Source organism: Olea europaea, chromosome 4 (genome assembly GCF_002742605.1).
Source record: "Olea europaea var. sylvestris chromosome 4, O_europaea_v1, whole genome shotgun sequence".
NCBI classification, from domain to species: Eukaryota; Viridiplantae; Streptophyta; class Magnoliopsida; order Lamiales; family Oleaceae; genus Olea; species Olea europaea.
In genome coordinates, this window is record NC_036240.1 from 899,106 (window position 1) to 916,871 (window position 17,766).

General features: G+C 34.0%; 2 protein-coding genes across 5 annotated transcripts; one reads left to right on the forward strand and one right to left on the reverse strand.

The window, feature by feature from the left end:
* Positions 1-3,753: 3,753 nt before the first annotated feature.
* LOC111393189 lies at positions 3,754-7,888 on the forward strand. 3 transcript variants are annotated; one of them, XM_023018603.1, is made up of 6 exons: positions 3,754-3,883; positions 5,198-6,248; positions 6,374-6,424; positions 6,499-6,597; positions 7,150-7,314; positions 7,433-7,874. In XM_023018603.1, exons 2-6 carry the CDS (start codon positions 5,223-5,225, stop codon positions 7,565-7,567), a joined length of 1,476 nt encoding a protein of 491 aa, XP_022874371.1. In that variant the 5' UTR covers positions 3,754-3,883; positions 5,198-5,222; the 3' UTR covers positions 7,568-7,874. The 3 variants fall into 3 exon arrangements, with proteins under 3 accessions (XP_022874371.1, XP_022874370.1, XP_022874372.1); XM_023018602.1 differs by having other exon boundaries at positions 3,766-3,984; positions 7,433-7,888; XM_023018604.1 differs by lacking the exon at positions 3,754-3,883 and having other exon boundaries at positions 4,167-6,248; positions 7,433-7,888.
* A 142-nt stretch (positions 7,889-8,030) lies between these two features.
* On the reverse strand, positions 8,031-12,020 carry LOC111393190. Of its 2 annotated transcripts, none has more exons than XM_023018605.1 (4): positions 11,870-12,020; positions 9,857-10,741; positions 8,528-8,602; positions 8,031-8,372 (listed from the first exon to the last, which is right to left on the reverse strand). In XM_023018605.1, the coding sequence occupies exons 2-3, from the start codon at positions 10,699-10,701 to the stop codon at positions 8,566-8,568; spliced, it is 882 nt and encodes a 293-aa protein (XP_022874373.1). In that variant the 5' UTR covers positions 10,702-10,741; positions 11,870-12,020; the 3' UTR covers positions 8,031-8,372; positions 8,528-8,565. The 2 variants fall into 2 exon arrangements, with proteins under 2 accessions (XP_022874373.1, XP_022874374.1); XM_023018606.1 differs by lacking the exon at positions 11,870-12,020 and adding an exon at positions 11,494-11,863.
* Between the last annotated feature and the right edge of the window lie 5,746 nt (positions 12,021-17,766).

Here is a 17,766-nt window from a genome sequence, read left to right on the forward strand (position 1 = left end):
AGAGAGAGAGAGAGAGAGAGAGAGAGAGAGAACCTGGTACAATGCAGAAGAAAGGAAGACTTCGCCATTGTTGAAGAATTCGGGAACAAAAGATAGTTGAATAGGTTGTCTTATACTAGAGAAGAAGTGGTTGGCAAAGAGACTGACTATTCGGCAATTTAAGGGTTTATTTGTTTGTTAAATGAGCGTAAAACATGCACAACCTAATATGCCTATAGGAGTGGTGGAGAGCACATCTAATTAAACATTTCTTTTTGATCCAAAACTATATAGTTATTTAGTATGTTAGATAAAAGGTGTGTAAAATTGTCCAATCGATAAATTTCGATGGGTCTAATGTGACATTTAGTCCCTGTTTGGTGCAGTTAAAAATCAGAATTTAGAATATTTTGATAAAAGCTGATGAATTGAATTGTTGAAATGTTGATAAAATTTGTGGGTTTCATAAAGTGTGTTGTTAAAATTAATTGTTGAATTTTAAATCAAGTTTTTAAGCTACACCAAATAGAGACCTAGGGGATGTTTGATAGGCATTTTTATGTAAAAATGCATTTTAGAATAGTAAATTGATGTGAAATGTGTAGTTGAAAAGTAAGAAAATTTTTTTTATTTACGTGTAATATTATTTTAATAAAGAATGTGTAGTAGAAAAGAAAAGAAGAAATGCATTTTAAAAAAAAATGGTTATCAAACGGGGTCCTAATGTACTATAAAAACTAAGCCCCTGTTTGATTCCCATTACTTGGCAATGAAAATGGGTGGAATAGTATTTTTTTGAAAAATGAGTGATAGAAAAAGAGGAAAATTTTTTTGATTTACGTGTAACATTTATTAAGAATTTTGATTAGAGTGTTTTCTTGTTTCCATTGTACAAAAAAACATCTCATTTGTCGATTCATGCGAGGTATAGTCGTATGTAGTGTGTAAATTTGGGCGACCGTGACTTTGTTCGACCTTGTCCAGATCTGGATAGCCATCGTAGAGCCTATGCCTTGGTATATCCATCTTTTCATTAATCAATTTTCTATCAATTCAAGTATCTTGTCTAGAGTATGAACATGACATTTTTATAATTTTTATTTTTCATACAAATTTATATATTTTTATCAACAATATTTATATTCTTCTCTACTTAAAGTTTAATAGTAAAATAAGGAAATCAACATAAAAATAAAAGAGCCTTAAAAAGTTATGTATGAATTCTTGAAATTTTTTGTTAAATTACAAAATGGTATAAAGCTATAACAATTTAAAATTTTATTTTAAGATTCAAAATAGCATATGATTCTACTTGATTTTTTTTATTTTATTATATTCATTGAACATAAATTAATTATCAGACGATGACAACTGATAATTTCCATTTGTCCATATAATAATGTTGGGAAAAATTTAATTGAAGTTCTTGTGGTTGATTAATTAAATTTTATTTTCCATTTTTAAGTTGTTTCTTAAAGAAAATGAAGATCATAAATTTTATTAACCTCACTCGGAAACATCTTTAAAAAAAAAAATTAGTTTTAAAATTCCTTTTTTTTACATACTAATTTTCAACCACACATTTATACGATAAAATATTTTGCACGAAAATTCAAAACGTTTTTATACTTTTAGTAACACATTCTCCAAAAAGTCATTATTCAAAACATCACTTTTCAATAATAATGGACATCAAACAGAGCTTAATAAAAGATCACGAGCTTCAAATAATTAAATTTTAAAGCATAATTAAATAGTTAAATAAAGGGTATGTAAGTGTTGATAATTTAAAATATAGGATGTAATGTATATCATACAAAAGTTGAATTCCCAAAGAAAATTTATTTGGTCTGTACTTTAATATCTTAACTTTATAGATTATTAAAAATATTTTAATAACAATAATTTTTTTCTCTAACGTTATTAACGTTCCAAATGACAATCATGTTTGTATCACTACTTGATAATCACTGTATTATTAATTGAAAATTGTCTGAAAATAAACCTATTCTCGAATTCATGTATAGTTTGTATATTAAGCTGAAAATTCTGTTTGAATTGAGTCATCTAGTCCTATGGCGACTGGGTTTGTTTGGCTTAAAAATAAATAAATATTGAATTTGATAACACACATGCCGATAGAAGTTATATTTGTGTGGCCACCTCTGACGACGACGACGCACTAAACTTTAAAAAGCACATCGTATCGCTTGGGTCCATGCTTTAATTAAAAAATTATTGAGACCTAATTATAAACACCTTGAATCATCAGATCTCCACCTACTCAAATTCAATTAGAAAATGATTTTTGTTAGGGCAAATCATGTAACTCAAAATAGAAAAGATAGTGACAAATTTATTTTAAAAATAGAAAAAAATAATAAGAAAAAAAAGAAGGAAAGCATTTGAATGGGTCAAGAGGGGCCAAGTGTTTCACTTGAAATTAGTGGTGGGTTTTTTTTAATTGGTTCCAATCCACAAAATCTTGACAAATGCCAGACATTCATCATGGATATGGTATTTTGTTTTTTCCATTATTGGAGTTTTAAGAATTTTTTTATTTTTTATTTTTTGCTAGCAGGTAATGTGGGGACGAATAACCTCATTTCTCTGCAGTGGCACATCGTGCATTTCTTTTTAGTGGTGTCCCAAATCCCAATAGATCGGACTATGACCTATTCGATAAAATAGTTGGATCGAAATCTATCTGAATCAATTTAAGCTAATTTAGTCATCTTATTATAATGAACAGATCATGTCGAGCTTGATTGTCTAGCTCGACAGCCCATGAGGATAGATTCGATCGGCTTGATTATTAAAAGAATCTTGCTATTTGCAGTCGCTCATTACCGCAATCGTCCTACGTAACATACGTGTGGCGATTAGTGATTTGTTGCATAAAATAATAAAAATCATCACATTAATGTATCAAATCACTAATCGTCGTATGTATGCACACATAGATCGAGTACGACAATGAATAACTGCAAATAACATTACTCTTATTAAAAAATTTGGAAGCGGAAAGTAAATTAATAGAGCACCAATTGCTCTTTCTTTTGAATTGTTTTTTGATATAGCCCTTGTTGGAGTCCCATATTTTTGGGGGGAAATGTATTTTTCAACCGTGTTTTGATATAATTTCAACACACATTCTTCAATAGATAATGTTACATGAAAATTCAAAACCTTTCTTATTTTTTAATCACACATTTTTCATCAATATACTATTCCAAAATGCATTTTTCCCCCAAAATAAGACTCAAACAACGGCATATTATGTTTTGGCTATAAATACTTATTGATTTTCTATATTTTTCACTCAATCGGTATTTTTAACACATTATTCATTTTTCTTGAGTTGCGACTGAAATTTAATCACAATAAATTTTTAAATCCCTATATAATTAGCAGAATTGCATAAACGTTAAAAATATAAATAAATTGTAATTGTCGAATTTTTCTTTAGGGAGTAAAAATTTCACTTTTGCAATATTTAACAAAAATGAATATTTTTCAATTCATTATATATTTTATCCATGTATTGTCTAAATGGCCGCCTTTCAAGTCAACTTCTCTAGTTCATTGCACGAAGAGCAGGTAGCTCAAGGGCCTAAACTGGGCCCCGTCTGTGAAATACGGGCCTAACCCAAGAATCCTGAATCTCTAACCGTCGTAACTGGAAAAACAGATCCAACGGTTGAAATCCACTTACTGTACACAACAGGCAGGACGGCAATTCAGCTGTAGTTTGTTATTTGTTAAGCATTTTTTTTGTGAAATTTATGGTTTTGTTTGCACTTAATTTAAAACATACGCACACTCTCTCTCCTCTTTCTCTCTCTTAAAAAGGCTAAGGAGTAAGACCCTTCTCGTATTGTGTAGTAGTTGGTACTCTTTCAAGGTGAAAAGAAAAAGGAAATAAGAAAGTTTTTAATTCTTTAGCTTTTTTTGTGTGATCATAGACTTGGGCTTTCCGACGATTATTGATTCATATCAGTTCAAGTATCTTCTCTAACTCGTACTTTCTGGGTTGTTTAGTTGATTGTAATATCAATCTATATATTGGATTCTTGAATTTTCTTGGTTTACAGTCAATATTCTTGAGTTTCTTTGATATGGGATTCTGTTTTTTATTTTTAATTTCTTTGAACCAATCTGTTTTTAATTTTTTTGATCAACCCTGATTATGTTTTTGTGTGAATTTTATTCTTGTGAAGTATTTCATAATATTTATTTATTTTTATTTCGATGCGCGCAGTGTGTTTGTTTCTTATTCAAGAGAGTGAATCGTGATGACCTACTTCTGATAAAAGTGTTGCTTAATGAATAAAAAGTGTGAAAAAATCAAATGAGATTGAGTACAACTTTTCTTTGCTTAATAAATGAAAAAGAAAACTAAAAACTTGCCTCCAAAGAGGCTGAATATTTTGAAGTTATTTCCTGTGACTATACAATCCTTTTGTTTCTCATCTTTAGAGACTATGTAGTTATGTTCTTGACGACCATGAACGATTAATCGTAAATTTGTACATAAATTTCCACTTTAGAGACTATAAATTGTTTTTTCCCCTCATATATATGGTCTGAGAAATTGATTTCAGTGTGCTTTTAATCATAGATATGTGTATTGACTTCTACTATGTATCGATGAGTGTTTAAAATTTAGTTTTTGGCATAGTGTACAGAATAGTGTATGAACAGATATTATATTGGATTATCAGTAAGTTTTTTTGTGCTTCACAATGATATATGCATACTTGTTTTATTAATTTATTATTATTTCAATAATTTGTGGACATAAATGAGAAAAACTTGTTTTATTGTGGTCAAGAATATTGTCGTTAAATGGTTTTAAGCTATTGAAACTTTGTAAGTCATCCGGCTTCAGTATCATGCATATCTATGTGATTCACTTTTACTCTTTGGGTTTAAGCTTCATTGAATCCTTACTTTGAGTTAATTTTTTTGGTTGCTCACATATTACATTAACTTTATGCGTCGCATCATTTTATTGATTTAGAGATCACTAATAATATTATAAAAAATTATGTTGTCATTTTGTCTAAAATTTTGCAATCTCCATCATCTAATCATTATTTTTGGTATTCAAGGAAAAACGCATAAAAATATATCTCATAACTACATCGTGTTATCTCTTCTTAACGAAGGCTTATATTAAGTCTTTGAAAGCTCAAGTGTATGATTGTTAATACAGGAATAAAGGGTGTATATAACCATCCATGGATGCAAACTCGGGTAAAAGAGCTGCAGGCAGAGTTATTTCACCTAGAAAGAGATCCAGTGTCAACTTGAAAGATAGAACCAGTGATAGGGATCAAAATGCTCAGTTCTGTAATCGAATAGGATGTAGTGGCAGAATTAAGTACAGTCAGAATTCCAAAATTGGAATCCTGGATAAAGCTAAATGTGCTAAACCTTCTATGGAAAATGGAAAGGAGATAACCAGAAATACATCTACCACCTTTTCTATGATGACCAGTTCGAAAAAATCATATATTGATCTGAAGTCTTCTCGTGTGGAATTTGATTCGTCAGAAAGCAGTGTTTCGAGTAAATCAGAAATAGGGAGTTCTAGTGTGTCATCAAACATTAGATCTCGAAAAGTATTTCATTGTAAGTCAGGGTCATGCAACCAAAACACACTGCCAACTTCCTCTGTCCTGTCGGTACCGAACAGCTCTGGCCTTAGGGCATGTAATAGTGGTAACGGAAGCAGGTGCAGTTTGAGAAATCTGAAATGCAATTCAACATCTGATGTTGTTCCACGAAGTTGCTCGTCATCTGAATCACAGTCTAGTAGGAAGGATGTGGTGAAAAAGAGAAGTTCAGAAGGGGGAAGTAGTTCATCTTCTGGATGGAAGAAAACAAATAGAGCAGTATCCTTTAATGGACGTGTCTTGCGTTCAACTAATGGCATCTCTATATCTGATTCAAGACGTGGCAGTTGGACTCCTCGAGAGGATGCGAGTGATGCTGCATCTGTTAGGACTCAGAGGCTAATCAATGGAAGTACAAGGACGAGGCTTTCTAGTCAACATATTGGAAATGTTTCCCGATTTCCTCAACCTGAAAGACCTATTGAGGTTGAGGACCATGGTTCATCAAGTGGTCAGAGTTCTTACAGCCTTTCCAGCAGTAGTGGTGATAATCTGTCCAGTTTAATGCCTTCCTCCTATATGGGACTTGACACTACTAGTTTAGTGCATGATGCATTGCAACGACGTGACATGGATGGAATTGCCGAGGTATCGTCCCATTTCATATCAAAATTCATTTTTGTTGTTTTCAGCTTGTGGGCTTATGATGCAATTATTTTTTGTTCGGCTGCCTTGACAAATGGTTATATATTGTGTACTCTCTCATGGTATAGATATTACTAGCACTTGAGAGGATTGGACAAGACGAACCGCTGACCCGTGAGGTAATTAACTTTTTATGGCTCTTTGATATCTGCAAACTGTGGTTTGACAATTGACTCTTCGTCTCTGTCTACAGCAAGTACTTGCCTTTGAGACCAGTTTAATCATTAGCGGCCTCAACCTATATGACCAGCATCGCGACATGAGACTGGATATTGACAACATGTCATATGAGGTTTTATTATCTTATTCTCGTATGATGGTTTGACGACTTGAATCTTAAGTTTCTATTATTCGTCGTTTTTCCTTTTAGTACAATTAGACTTTACTCCGACCTAACTCTTCTCTCATAATTTATGTGAAAAGAAATTTGAATTTCGGCTCTCTCTCTCTCTCTGGGGAAATTTATTACATGAATGTTGCTTTTTCTCGAAATACTTCTTTTCTTCTCTCTCCGGAGAATCATTGCAAGTCGCCATTTTTCTTTTTATGACTCTTGCTAAGGGTTTGTTTAGGATAACTTCTTCCTTTTGGAGAAGAGGTTTCCAAGGAAGTCATCTTGATGAGCTTCTTCTAAAAGTTCTAATCTGACAAAGTACTTTCAGCAAAATACAAACATACACAAAAGCAGCTTTCTTAGTCCAATCAGGCCGTAAATTTGCTCTATTAATTGAGATTTCTTGAAAAGAAAGTTGGGGAGTTCTATTTTGTTTTGGAAGATAATTGGGCTGGCCATGTTGGGGAGTTTTTTTTTTTTTCATGACATTCGCAGCTGCTCGTCTGACAGGAATTACTAGCTCTTGAGGAGTGTATCGGTACGGTGAGCACGGCAGTATCAGAAGAGGAATTGTCGAAATGCCTCGTGAGAAGCATCTATCATGTTAGCCTCTCGGACAAAAAAATCATGGGATCAAGCGAGGATCTAGACGACCTCAAATGCAGTATTTGTCAGGTTTTCTATATTTTTCAAGAATGTTTACTGCTACTGATCTAAGTTTAATTTTTGAATTTTTGCCTGTTACCTGTCCCAAACCTCCGGAAAAATACATGAATCGATACATGTTGTGTAGGAGGAGTATGTATTAGGAGACCAGATCGGGAAGTTGGTGGAATGCCAGCACCGGTACCATGCAACGTGCGTACAGCACTGGCTGCAGCTGAAGAATTGGTGCCCCATTTGCAAAGCTTCAGCAGTGTCATCTTAGTCGTCATCTTTGTCAACAATCAAGACTAGATGTCGGGGATGGGATGATTCATCGTGTATAAAATGCATTTGTTGAACAATCTCTCACTTATTTTGCTCCTTTTCCAGCCAAATCTTAGCAAATCAATAATCCTCGGATAGGCTGTTTGGTGAAAACTGTACATCATACTCACTAACTGCCTTCTGAAAATTTACTTGTTAGTGTGTTTCAGTAATTCCAGCCCTTCCGAGTAGATTTCTTATTTATATTTACTTGTTTTTTGTTTTTAGTACTGCTATGTGAAAGTTTGTTTCAAGTTCTGAATACATATTTTATGATCCACATATTCTTTCAAGACCCACAACTTATAATCTACTAAAAAAAAAACTTTACGGAACATACTCAATGCAGTATATGTCGATTCATCTCAAACTTCCACAGAACGATAACTACTTGAGTAGACGCGTACGTGCAGAAAACAAGATTCCCCAACCTGAGACTTTCATCGAAGCCATTCGATCGTATGCAAAGAACAAACTTATGCCAGATAACTTGTCCACTTCGATTATTTAGAAATCAAAAGCAGTCTTCCAAGACGATATTAACAGGAAGTACTGCGTAAATTCCAAAGATCAAACCTCCTCAGAAAAAAGACATTCGGGAGCTAAAAAGGGAATTAATCATGAAAAACAGAGAATTTGATTAGGTGTCAATCTAAGGATTTTAAATAACATTAGCTGCGTGAAACGTGCGGTGCCGTTGAGTTTTTGGTGGTCCACCAGTTGTAAGCCATTCCTTCCATTCATCGGTTTCAGTTAATTCTATCCTGTCATATGAAGAAACATAATGAATTACGCGAACGTGTATAAACATAATAATGAAACTAAATATACAATCATCTCCAGAATGTTGAGTTTTAGAATAAACATGATGTATAAAAGTTGCAAAGTTGATAGGTTACATTTTATAGTAGAATAGAACCTGTAAAGAGTCTGCAGAGCATCCTGGATGCTGCATAACTAATGGTCATAGAAGCGTGAACGACGCCTTCGAGAACTGTGAGAAAAAAAATGTATACCAAAATCAGAAAGAAGATGCAAGTGACAAAAAACCAATAGGAAAAAATACTTTATTTATACCTTGTCATCTAGTCTATCTTGTGCCTAAAAGAGTGAACCACAAATTTGTGATCACGCTAATTTACATGGAAATGATCCAGATAGAGACATATCTTAACTATTTCTTGCTTGTGTTTATGGAAGTTAAAACATAAGAGCAAAATGACTTCCATTTTCTGACATTTTACTAGAGGAATTTGCAAAACGGGAAAAAATCAGGAGGAGCTTATAAATCACTTTAATACCATCTCCTAACTAAATTACTGAAGTCGGATTTCCTAGGCTTTATTGCATCAAAATCAGAAAGAACAATTTTATTAGGAGGCTCTATCGGGATAGTGGGATACCATAGTCCATAAATTGGAAACTCCTCAATTATCAAAGACATAAAAAGATAAACAAAGATATAGTAACAATAACATTGTTCCTCGAAGGAAAAATCTAATTAGGTTACATTAAAGAATTTGCACTGGTCTAACAAAATTTAGAAAAATAATTGTTCGGCTGTTGGTGGGTCTCCTTATATGTCTTGTCCGGAGAGAGGACTAAATGATCATATTCATCCCCCAAAATAATAAGCAAAATTTTGGTTAATAAAGATACTAGGAGATCAGATTAGAAAGTGTTTTGGTTTAATTAAGTCTTAATGGTTCTCTAAATCCTACGCCAATAAATTCATGATTTTGTTATTCAAATATACAAAGAAATATGCAATGAAAACGACCGAATCAATTGTTTCATATTCATGTGCAAGTTCAACTTTTAATATATTTATCAGAAAATAATATTTAACTTAAATAGACTTTTCCTCCCCTCCTGCCATTTTGGAACATTGATGAACCAATGCAATACACGGCCACACTGACATAAATATGAGCCCATTACTGAAAAAGAAAGAGAGTGTGTGTGTGTGTAACTCAAAAATTAAGACTCATCAAAAATTTATCACCAATGAACTGATGTGCCATGCCATAACGAAGCACTGAATCTCCTGCTGTAGCTATAAGCAAAAGCTTACAAGTTACAACTATTCTGATGTGTGTGTTTTGGGAGGAGGTCATTTTAAAGCTTATGTAGACAGTGCAAATGTAACCAAAGATTAAGAAGGCTTATTAATCATGGATCCACAAGAATAAATGATGGCACATCATTGAAAGAAAAATGTATAGGCACATATACCATAGTCGCTCACCTGTGTTGATCTGCTCTTCCCCTCGAGAGTCCACTTGCACTTCCAAACTCATCATCAGCATCGTCTGCTATATAGTCAGCATATTCTACAGATGTTACAGAACCCTCATCAGAGTTAGAAGTATCAAAACTCAAATGACGGTTTCCTCTTCTAGAATCACCAACTCTGGATCTTCTTCTGTTTCTAGACGTCCTAAAGTTTTCAAATACCTGATACAATATGCAAGATGTCCACCAGTTCCCTTCATCCCCAGGGAAGTCATCAAATTCATCACCAGAGTTATCATTCCCATATTCTATCACATAATCACCCAGAACAACCCCACGAGGGACTTCTGAATGGATAGTACTCAACACATCTATGATCTCAGAGGATTGCTGGAAATTCTCCCAATCAAGCTTTCGTGCAGGATCGATCTTTGAAGGGCACGATTGAGGATGCTCCAAGTGAGCATGTTTATGAAGTTCCAGGTAGGTTCCTACGAATCCACATTTTCCCTCTTCACAACAACGTTTCTTCTCATCCAAATATGCACGAGCATTATGAACAACTACCCATCCAGTAACTTCACCTCTACACAAGGGACACGCTGGTTTGCTGTCCGACACCAGATTCATACAGTTAACGTTTTCAGAAGAACTTGGTGATTGAGAACCGGATAGCATCCCACTTGCTTGTTTAAAACGGTCAAGACAATTTGAGTGTAAATGGTCAGTGTCACACACAAAAGGTCGGCATCCTTTTTCATATGATGAACATTGGAGGAGAACACCATTGTGAGGAAAATCCAAGCATATGGGACAAATGACATCATCCCAGTTGGTATACAGCTGAATCTCCTCCATCCAAGTTGTGTTCGATGTGGAGTCCTCTTTCCAAAAGTTTCTATGCACACAAAGAGACTGAATTATCTACTTTTGAAAATCATGGAGCAAGTATCTTTTCCCTTTCAAGGCCAGAAATCAATGTTAGATTAAGAAATGAGAGCCAAGTACATAGTCATGCACAAAGTTCACAATCCGGTTCATAAAAACATTCAAATAAGATAAGAAACTGTGCAGAATATTAAGGGAGACAGAGGCTGACAGCAACGAATTAGCAGAACACAAAAATGAACTATTAAACTAAAAAAAATTTGCAGGTTCACTTCAAGAGCTTTTCAAGATGAAAGTAAGTGCCACAAAAAACTAGCTAATAGCATAAAGGAATAACGGCCATGAGAGAGAAAAAAAAAAAAAATGCAATGAAATGGCGCAATCTTAGCGTTTAATGAAATAGAATCAAAGCTCCTAACAACCAAAAAATGTATTTATCATGCACTCATCAGCTCATATTGGATCGAAAGACTTCAGTGGAAGAGACAAGCAACAAATTTTAGACACATGCCTACGTCCTCAATTAGTCGGAGGAACTGAGGTTCAGCAAGAAAAGAGCAAACAATTGAGGGAGAAAAAAAAAAATAGAAATGTGAAAATAAATTTAGGGGAAGTTACATAATCCACTCATTACCTTTCCCAAATTTTCTAAGCTAAAACTTAAAATCATTTTTTCAAAACCTACCGACCACAATCGACAAAGACAAGAATTTAGGAAAACTATTAAATGCATTTGTACCCATATATATTAACAATTCATACCTCTTCTTTTTGTTGAAGCGCTACTTCTTCACTAGTAATTGCTTCGCTAAACTTCTCATAAATAAGCCTTTTCAAAACTACTTTTTACGATTAAAAAAGGAGGTCGTCTTCAAATTAAAGTGCGTTTACTTCTCGAAAAGCGTTACGGGTTGACTCGATTTCCCCATTTACGTACGAAAAAAGCTCCCAATCAATCAGCAAAAGTTATATGCAAGAACGAATTGGCGTTAAAATCATATGATAGCAATAATTACAATAATTAACCATCAAATCCTGTTCCAAGAATAAACGAAAAGTCAACCGATCCAAAACATCCAAAAATCACCCATGTATAAATATATTATAGAGAGAGAGAGAGAGAGAGAGAGAGCAGAACCTGGCGAATTCAAGCTTCAGAAAAAGAAAAACACAACCTGAAAATGGGGGAAAAGTAAACCATTAGATGATGGGATTCCTGTTTATAAAGTCGTTGAAGTTTCAAGGTTTTGTTTTGCACTTTTTTGATTAGTTTTGTTTAGTCAACATCAGTTTCTACACACAATGTCAATGTACGTAAGTTAAAAGGCAAATGTGAAATAGCCCCGTCATTAAAAAAAAGGGTAATTGACACAAACGTTTGTACTTTTCATATTTATTGTAAAAAATATCTCTACTTTTTATTTTTTAGTATTTTCGTCCATAACTTTCACATTTCTTTGTCCTGAATGTTCTTTTCACCATTTTCAACGTTTAATGATCAAAATACTCTCTTATTTAAATAAAATAAAAAAAAAAGAAAAGAAAAAAAATTACAATCTTACTCCTAATTATTTTAAAAAGTGCATTGAGTCCAAATAATTATTAAAAGGCCTAATAACACAAAACATCTATACGTTTAGCATATAGTGTGCACAACGTCCATACATTTCAAATTGGTCAAAATGACTTTTTCGTAATGAAACGTGAAAATAGGGATGAAAACGCAAACAAATTGAAACATATAGACGTTTTCCGCAAGAAGTGTCAAACGTAGGGATATTTTTTTACTATTAGACCTTATTGAAAATGTTAAAAATAACCACACAAAAAAAGAACAAAAAAAAAAAAAAAACTCTATAAAACTCTATTAAAATAACCAAAAAGAACTACCACTGTAACTAGTTCTGGAAACATATATTCTAAACTCTTAACAATTAGATCTCGACTAGTCGACCTTAAGCTACTCAAACTAATTATTAGTTTGTTTTTTCCAATAAAAATAAAATGCTGCACTTTCGAAATAGATAAAATCACAGCAGATGAAAAAAATATCTGCAATCTTTTTTACCGACCTATTGTGTGTAGTTCGCCCCCATCTAAAATCCGATAATTATGTAAGTGTATAAATGGCATTTTTGTCATTCTAATTATTCTAGCTAACTTAAGCTATATTTTCTTCAACGATCCTGTGAACCAATAACAAATGTCGAAATTTAATCATCACTAAACACTGAACTTAGATTTATAATCGTTCAATATAAAATACTTAAATAGCCACTCAACCCATTTTTAGGGTGACATTTCTCGATACGTATTCGTATTCTCTACTTTACTCATTCTCAAGTTCCCAACTCACAAAGGTACTCGATCAGTCAATTTTAATCTTGCCCAAACTCAATAAAAGATATACACAATTTTATCAAGGATTTAGATAAAATATCTGGTAATAAAGTATAATTTAATTTTTTGTACAGTAATGACATAGAATTAAACTTGAGCACGTGACCAATTCAATAAACTTCAAATGTATTAGAGCCACCATTAAACTATTTATGAAATAAAGACAAAATGCAAGCCGGGATAGATTTAGTCATTACTATGACCTCCAAGTAAAATGTGTTCCCTTGTACATTCATTATGAACATTTCATTCATGATCAAAATATAAATTGTGTCACACTGTACTTCTCATCGAGCATCCAACTATATATTGCAATTTCAAATGATTGTTTTTGGAATCTCTTCTCGATTTCTCAATCACTTTTTCTGTACAAGTTAGATCTTCTATAGCTACAATGTGCGTCTTTTAGAGATACTGTTGGATATTGGTTAAATAAATCGAGAATTGAAAATCGATTAAAGTTCGTATCGACTTCGGCCAAATACTCAAAAGCTCGACTCAATCCGTTTAGGCAAAATTGTTTGCCACTTCGCCGCTTCGGGGCGCACAAACGGTGATCGACCTGCCCGGTCAGGTCGCGGGGGTCGAGGGGGCAGCGCCCCTCGTGGGGGGTCGGGGGTAACGCCCCCGAAAGAGAATTTTAATTTCTCTGCATGTATTGAAGGGTATATTTGGCATTTCGAAAATCAATATCGGATAAATGAGAAATTACGAAAAAGGCCTCAACCATTAGTGAATAGACACCTTTTCATAAAGGTGCATTGTTTGGAAAGGGTGCATGGTTTGGCCTCAACCATTTCGTTTATTTTTTTACTATTAGACCTTATTGAAAATGTTAAAAATAACCACACAAAAAAAAAAAACAAAAAAAAAAAAAAACTCTATAAAACTCTATTAAAATAACCAAAAAGAACTACCACTGTAACTAGTTCTGGAAACATATATTCTAAACTCTTAACAATTAGATCTCGACTAGTCGACCTTAAGCTACTCAAACTAATTATTAGTTTGTTTTTTCCAATAAAAATAAAATGCTGCACTTTCGAAATAGATAAAATCACAGCAGATGAAAAAAATATCTGCAATCTTTTTTACCGACCTATTGTGTGTAGTTCGCCCCCATCTAAAATCCGATAATTATGTAAGTGTATAAATGGCATTTTTGTCATTCTAATTATTCTAGCTAACTTAAGCTATATTTTCTTCAACGATCCTGTGAACCAATAACAAATGTCGAAATTTAATCATCACTAAACACTGAACTTAGATTTATAATCGTTCAATATAAAATACTTAAATAGCCACTCAACCCATTTTTAGGGTGACATTTCTCGATACGTATTCGTATTCTCTACTTTACTCATTCTCAAGTTCCCAACTCATAAAGGTACTCGATCAGTCAATTTTAATCTTGCCCAAACTCAATAAAAGATATACACAATTTTATCAAGGATTTAGATAAAATATCCGGTAATAAAGTATAATTTAATTTTTTGTACAGTAATGACATAGAATTAAACTTGAGCACGTGACCAATTCAATAAACTTCAAATGTATTAGAGCCACCATTAAACTATTTATGAAATAAAGACAAAATGCAAACCGGGATAGATTTAGTCATTACTATGACCTCCAAGTAAAATGTGTTCCCTTGTACATTCATTATGAACATTTCATTCATGATTAAAATATAAATTGTGTCACATTGTACTTCTCATCGAGCATCCAACTATATATTGCAATTTCAAATGATTGTTTTTGGAATCTCTTCTCGATTTCTCAATCACTTTTTCTATACAAGTTAGATCTTCTATAGCTACAATGTGCGTCTTTTAGAGATACTGTTGGATATTGGTTAAATAAATCGAGAATTGAAAATCGATTAAAGTTCGTATCGACTTCGGCCAAATACTCAAAAGCTCGACTCAATCCGTTTAGGCAAAATTGTTTGCCACTTCGCCGCTTCGGGGCGCACAAACGGTGATCGACCTGCCCGGTCAGGTCGCGGGGGTCGAGGGGGCAGCGCCCCTCGTGGGGGGTCGGGGGTAACGCCCCCGAAAGAGAATTTTAATTTCTCTGCATGTATTGAAGGGTATATTTGGCATTTCGAAAATCAATATCGGATAAATGAGAAATTACGAAAAAGGCCTCAACCATTAGTGAATAGACACCTTTTCATAAAGGTGCATTATTTGGAAAGGGTGCATGGTTTGGCCTCAACCATTTCGTTTACACCCTTTCATGGTCTATAAATAGGACCCTTTGGGTGTCCTATTCCTCACAGTTTGATATGCAAAAACGTCTCTCATCCTCTCTTCTATCCAAAATCAAAATCATTTCATTTATTTTGATTTTCTTTCATTTCATCCTTGGAGTACATAAGCCTACATTTGGTTCGTTGTACTTGTGTTTTGGAGTGCTACAAACATAAGTGTAGCCGTTGTATCTTGGGAGTCGATTGTCGAAATCCGTAGGCACCGTTGCGGGGCAAATTCGACTTTAGGACAAAGAGTCCAACTCTTGCCTCGGCTTTGTCATCGTCATTATACTTATTTCGGCGTCACTATTCACGAAATTCTTCCAACAGATACATGTTCAAGGAAGTTGATAACTAGTTCTTCAGCCTATGGAGCAACTAAATTTGCTGAACACCAAGTGAATTTGCTTAACTTAGAATTTTTGTCTCAATTTTACACTGATTTAAAGTAAAATGTACATCAAGCCCGAAAATACATGTAAGCATTTGGTAAAGTGGCTCTCTTATCCCTTTTGTCAAGGAGTTTGCATATCTCTTTACCTCTGATTAATATTGTACAAGTGATGAAATTCAATCTATTTCGATCTTCTTATTGAAAATTACCGCCAAGTACTACTTCAAGCCGGAGAGACTCGCGCTCATCAATAAGTGGAACTTTCTTCTTTTGAAGGATGATATCAAAATTCACTGAGCAGAGCACAAGGTTATCTTATGAATACTCTAGTCTCGAATCTCAATAAATGGTGAAAGCCACTGAAGAATTTCTACATTCAATTTACCAAGCTAAAGGCAGGAACTTTCTAAATTCCAGCAACCACCATTGCTTTCCTAAACTCAGCAGCACGATCCCATATCTCTGCTCCGACAAAAAATGCTAGATAAAAGCACATACTGTCCACTATGATAAGGTTGTAAGTGAATCAATCATCTTCCTACTTCATTCCCCAACTCGACAGCCTCGTAAAGTCTACGAGCACTCAATAAAGCCCCCAACACAGTGTCATTGGCCTTGAAAGGCATGCTCCTTATAAACTTGTATGCTTCTTCCAAAAGCCCGACTCTTCCCAAGAGATCGATTACACATCCATAGTGTTCCATTCTTGGAGCAATGTCAAAGTCATGCGACACTGAATGAAACAACGCCAAACTCGTATCCACAAACTTGGCACGAGCACAAACTGATAGGACTCAAGGCAAGAAACATTCTTGTTCCAAAGGTATCCGAAGCATTATTTTGTTGATCATTTTCAAAGTAGTAGGAATCCAAAGATCCACTTGTCATGAATGACGACAAAAGATAAATAAACTAGAAGTGTTATAATTTATTTTTTATTTTTTGTGAAGGCGTGAGAAATTTTAGAGGGTGTTTGGTAGGAATTTTTATGTGAAAATGTATTTTTGAATAGTAAATTGATGGAAAATGTGTGGTTGAAAAATAAGAAAAAGTGTTTGATTTACGTGTAATATTATTTTAATAAAGAATGTGTGGTTGAAAAGAAGAGAGAGAAAAATACATTTTCAAAAAAATGGGTGCCAAACGGGGCCATAGGCTTTGTGCTTTGTGTACCTATCGAATTTATGTTCACTTTCTTAATATAATTAATATACATATATGTTTGTTAAGTTTCCATGATGGCTGAAAACTATAAAATAATGTCATAAAGTTAGATCGTCTCTTAAATTAAATTGATTTGCCACATTGAAAGTTATTAGAAGAAGTAAGAGTATGAAACTTACTGATTTGAACCAATCCACCTTTATATAGGTCCTAAGACCACTATATACTTGAACTAGCCCATCAAAAAGTATTATTTGAATCTAACCAGAACTATTTTCAAAATTTATGGACCGAACCGACCCATAAACTCGTCAATATTGAAGGCTTATCCATGTTAAGTTAGGCCAATCTGTCATTTGTTTAAAAAAACTAAATATTCTCATTAAATTTTGGCATTAAATATGAAAAGCACGTTCCTAGAAAACTTGGTACCATAAAAAAAAAATGTTTTTTCAATGAGAAAGTGAAAATTGAAGAATCCTATTTCCGACCTAATTTTCTTTGATTCCTATTTCCTCCCACAATCCCTGTTTGCGTCTCTCTCGCTCTCTCTCTCTCTCTCTCTCTCTCCCTCTCCCCCCCCCCCCCCCCCCCCCTCCCTCCCTCCACATACGTGCGTGTGTGCGTGTGTTAGTCCCGGGCTTACTCCAAGATTATTCTTTTGACATTTCAGTTGGTTCTCTACACCGTGCATGAATAGTGAGTACGTCCGTGGTCTGTGATTTAGCATCTCTCTAACTTCCGGCCACTACCTTCTTCTTGAAGGTATGTAACATTGTCATTTGATTACAGTTGTTTTCTTCTAGTTTTAGTGTTATAT

Excerpts from the sequence above, each read along its gene's own strand:
- LOC111393190 (XM_023018605.1), bottom strand. The coding sequence starts at position 10,701 with ATGGAGGAGATTCAGCTGTATACCAACTGGGATGATGTCATTTGTCCC. Across the intron at positions 8,603-9,856 it reads GGAAGAGCAGATCAACACAG|TTCTCGAAGGCGTCGTTCAC; the intron begins GTGAGCGACTAT and ends TTTTTCTCACAG.
- LOC111393189 (XM_023018603.1), top strand. The coding sequence starts at position 5,223 with ATGGATGCAAACTCGGGTAAAAGAGCTGCAGGCAGAGTTATTTCACCT. Across the intron at positions 6,425-6,498 it reads ACGAACCGCTGACCCGTGAG|CAAGTACTTGCCTTTGAGAC; the intron begins GTAATTAACTTT and ends CTCTGTCTACAG. Across the intron at positions 7,315-7,432 it reads TCAAATGCAGTATTTGTCAG|GAGGAGTATGTATTAGGAGA; the intron begins GTTTTCTATATT and ends CATGTTGTGTAG.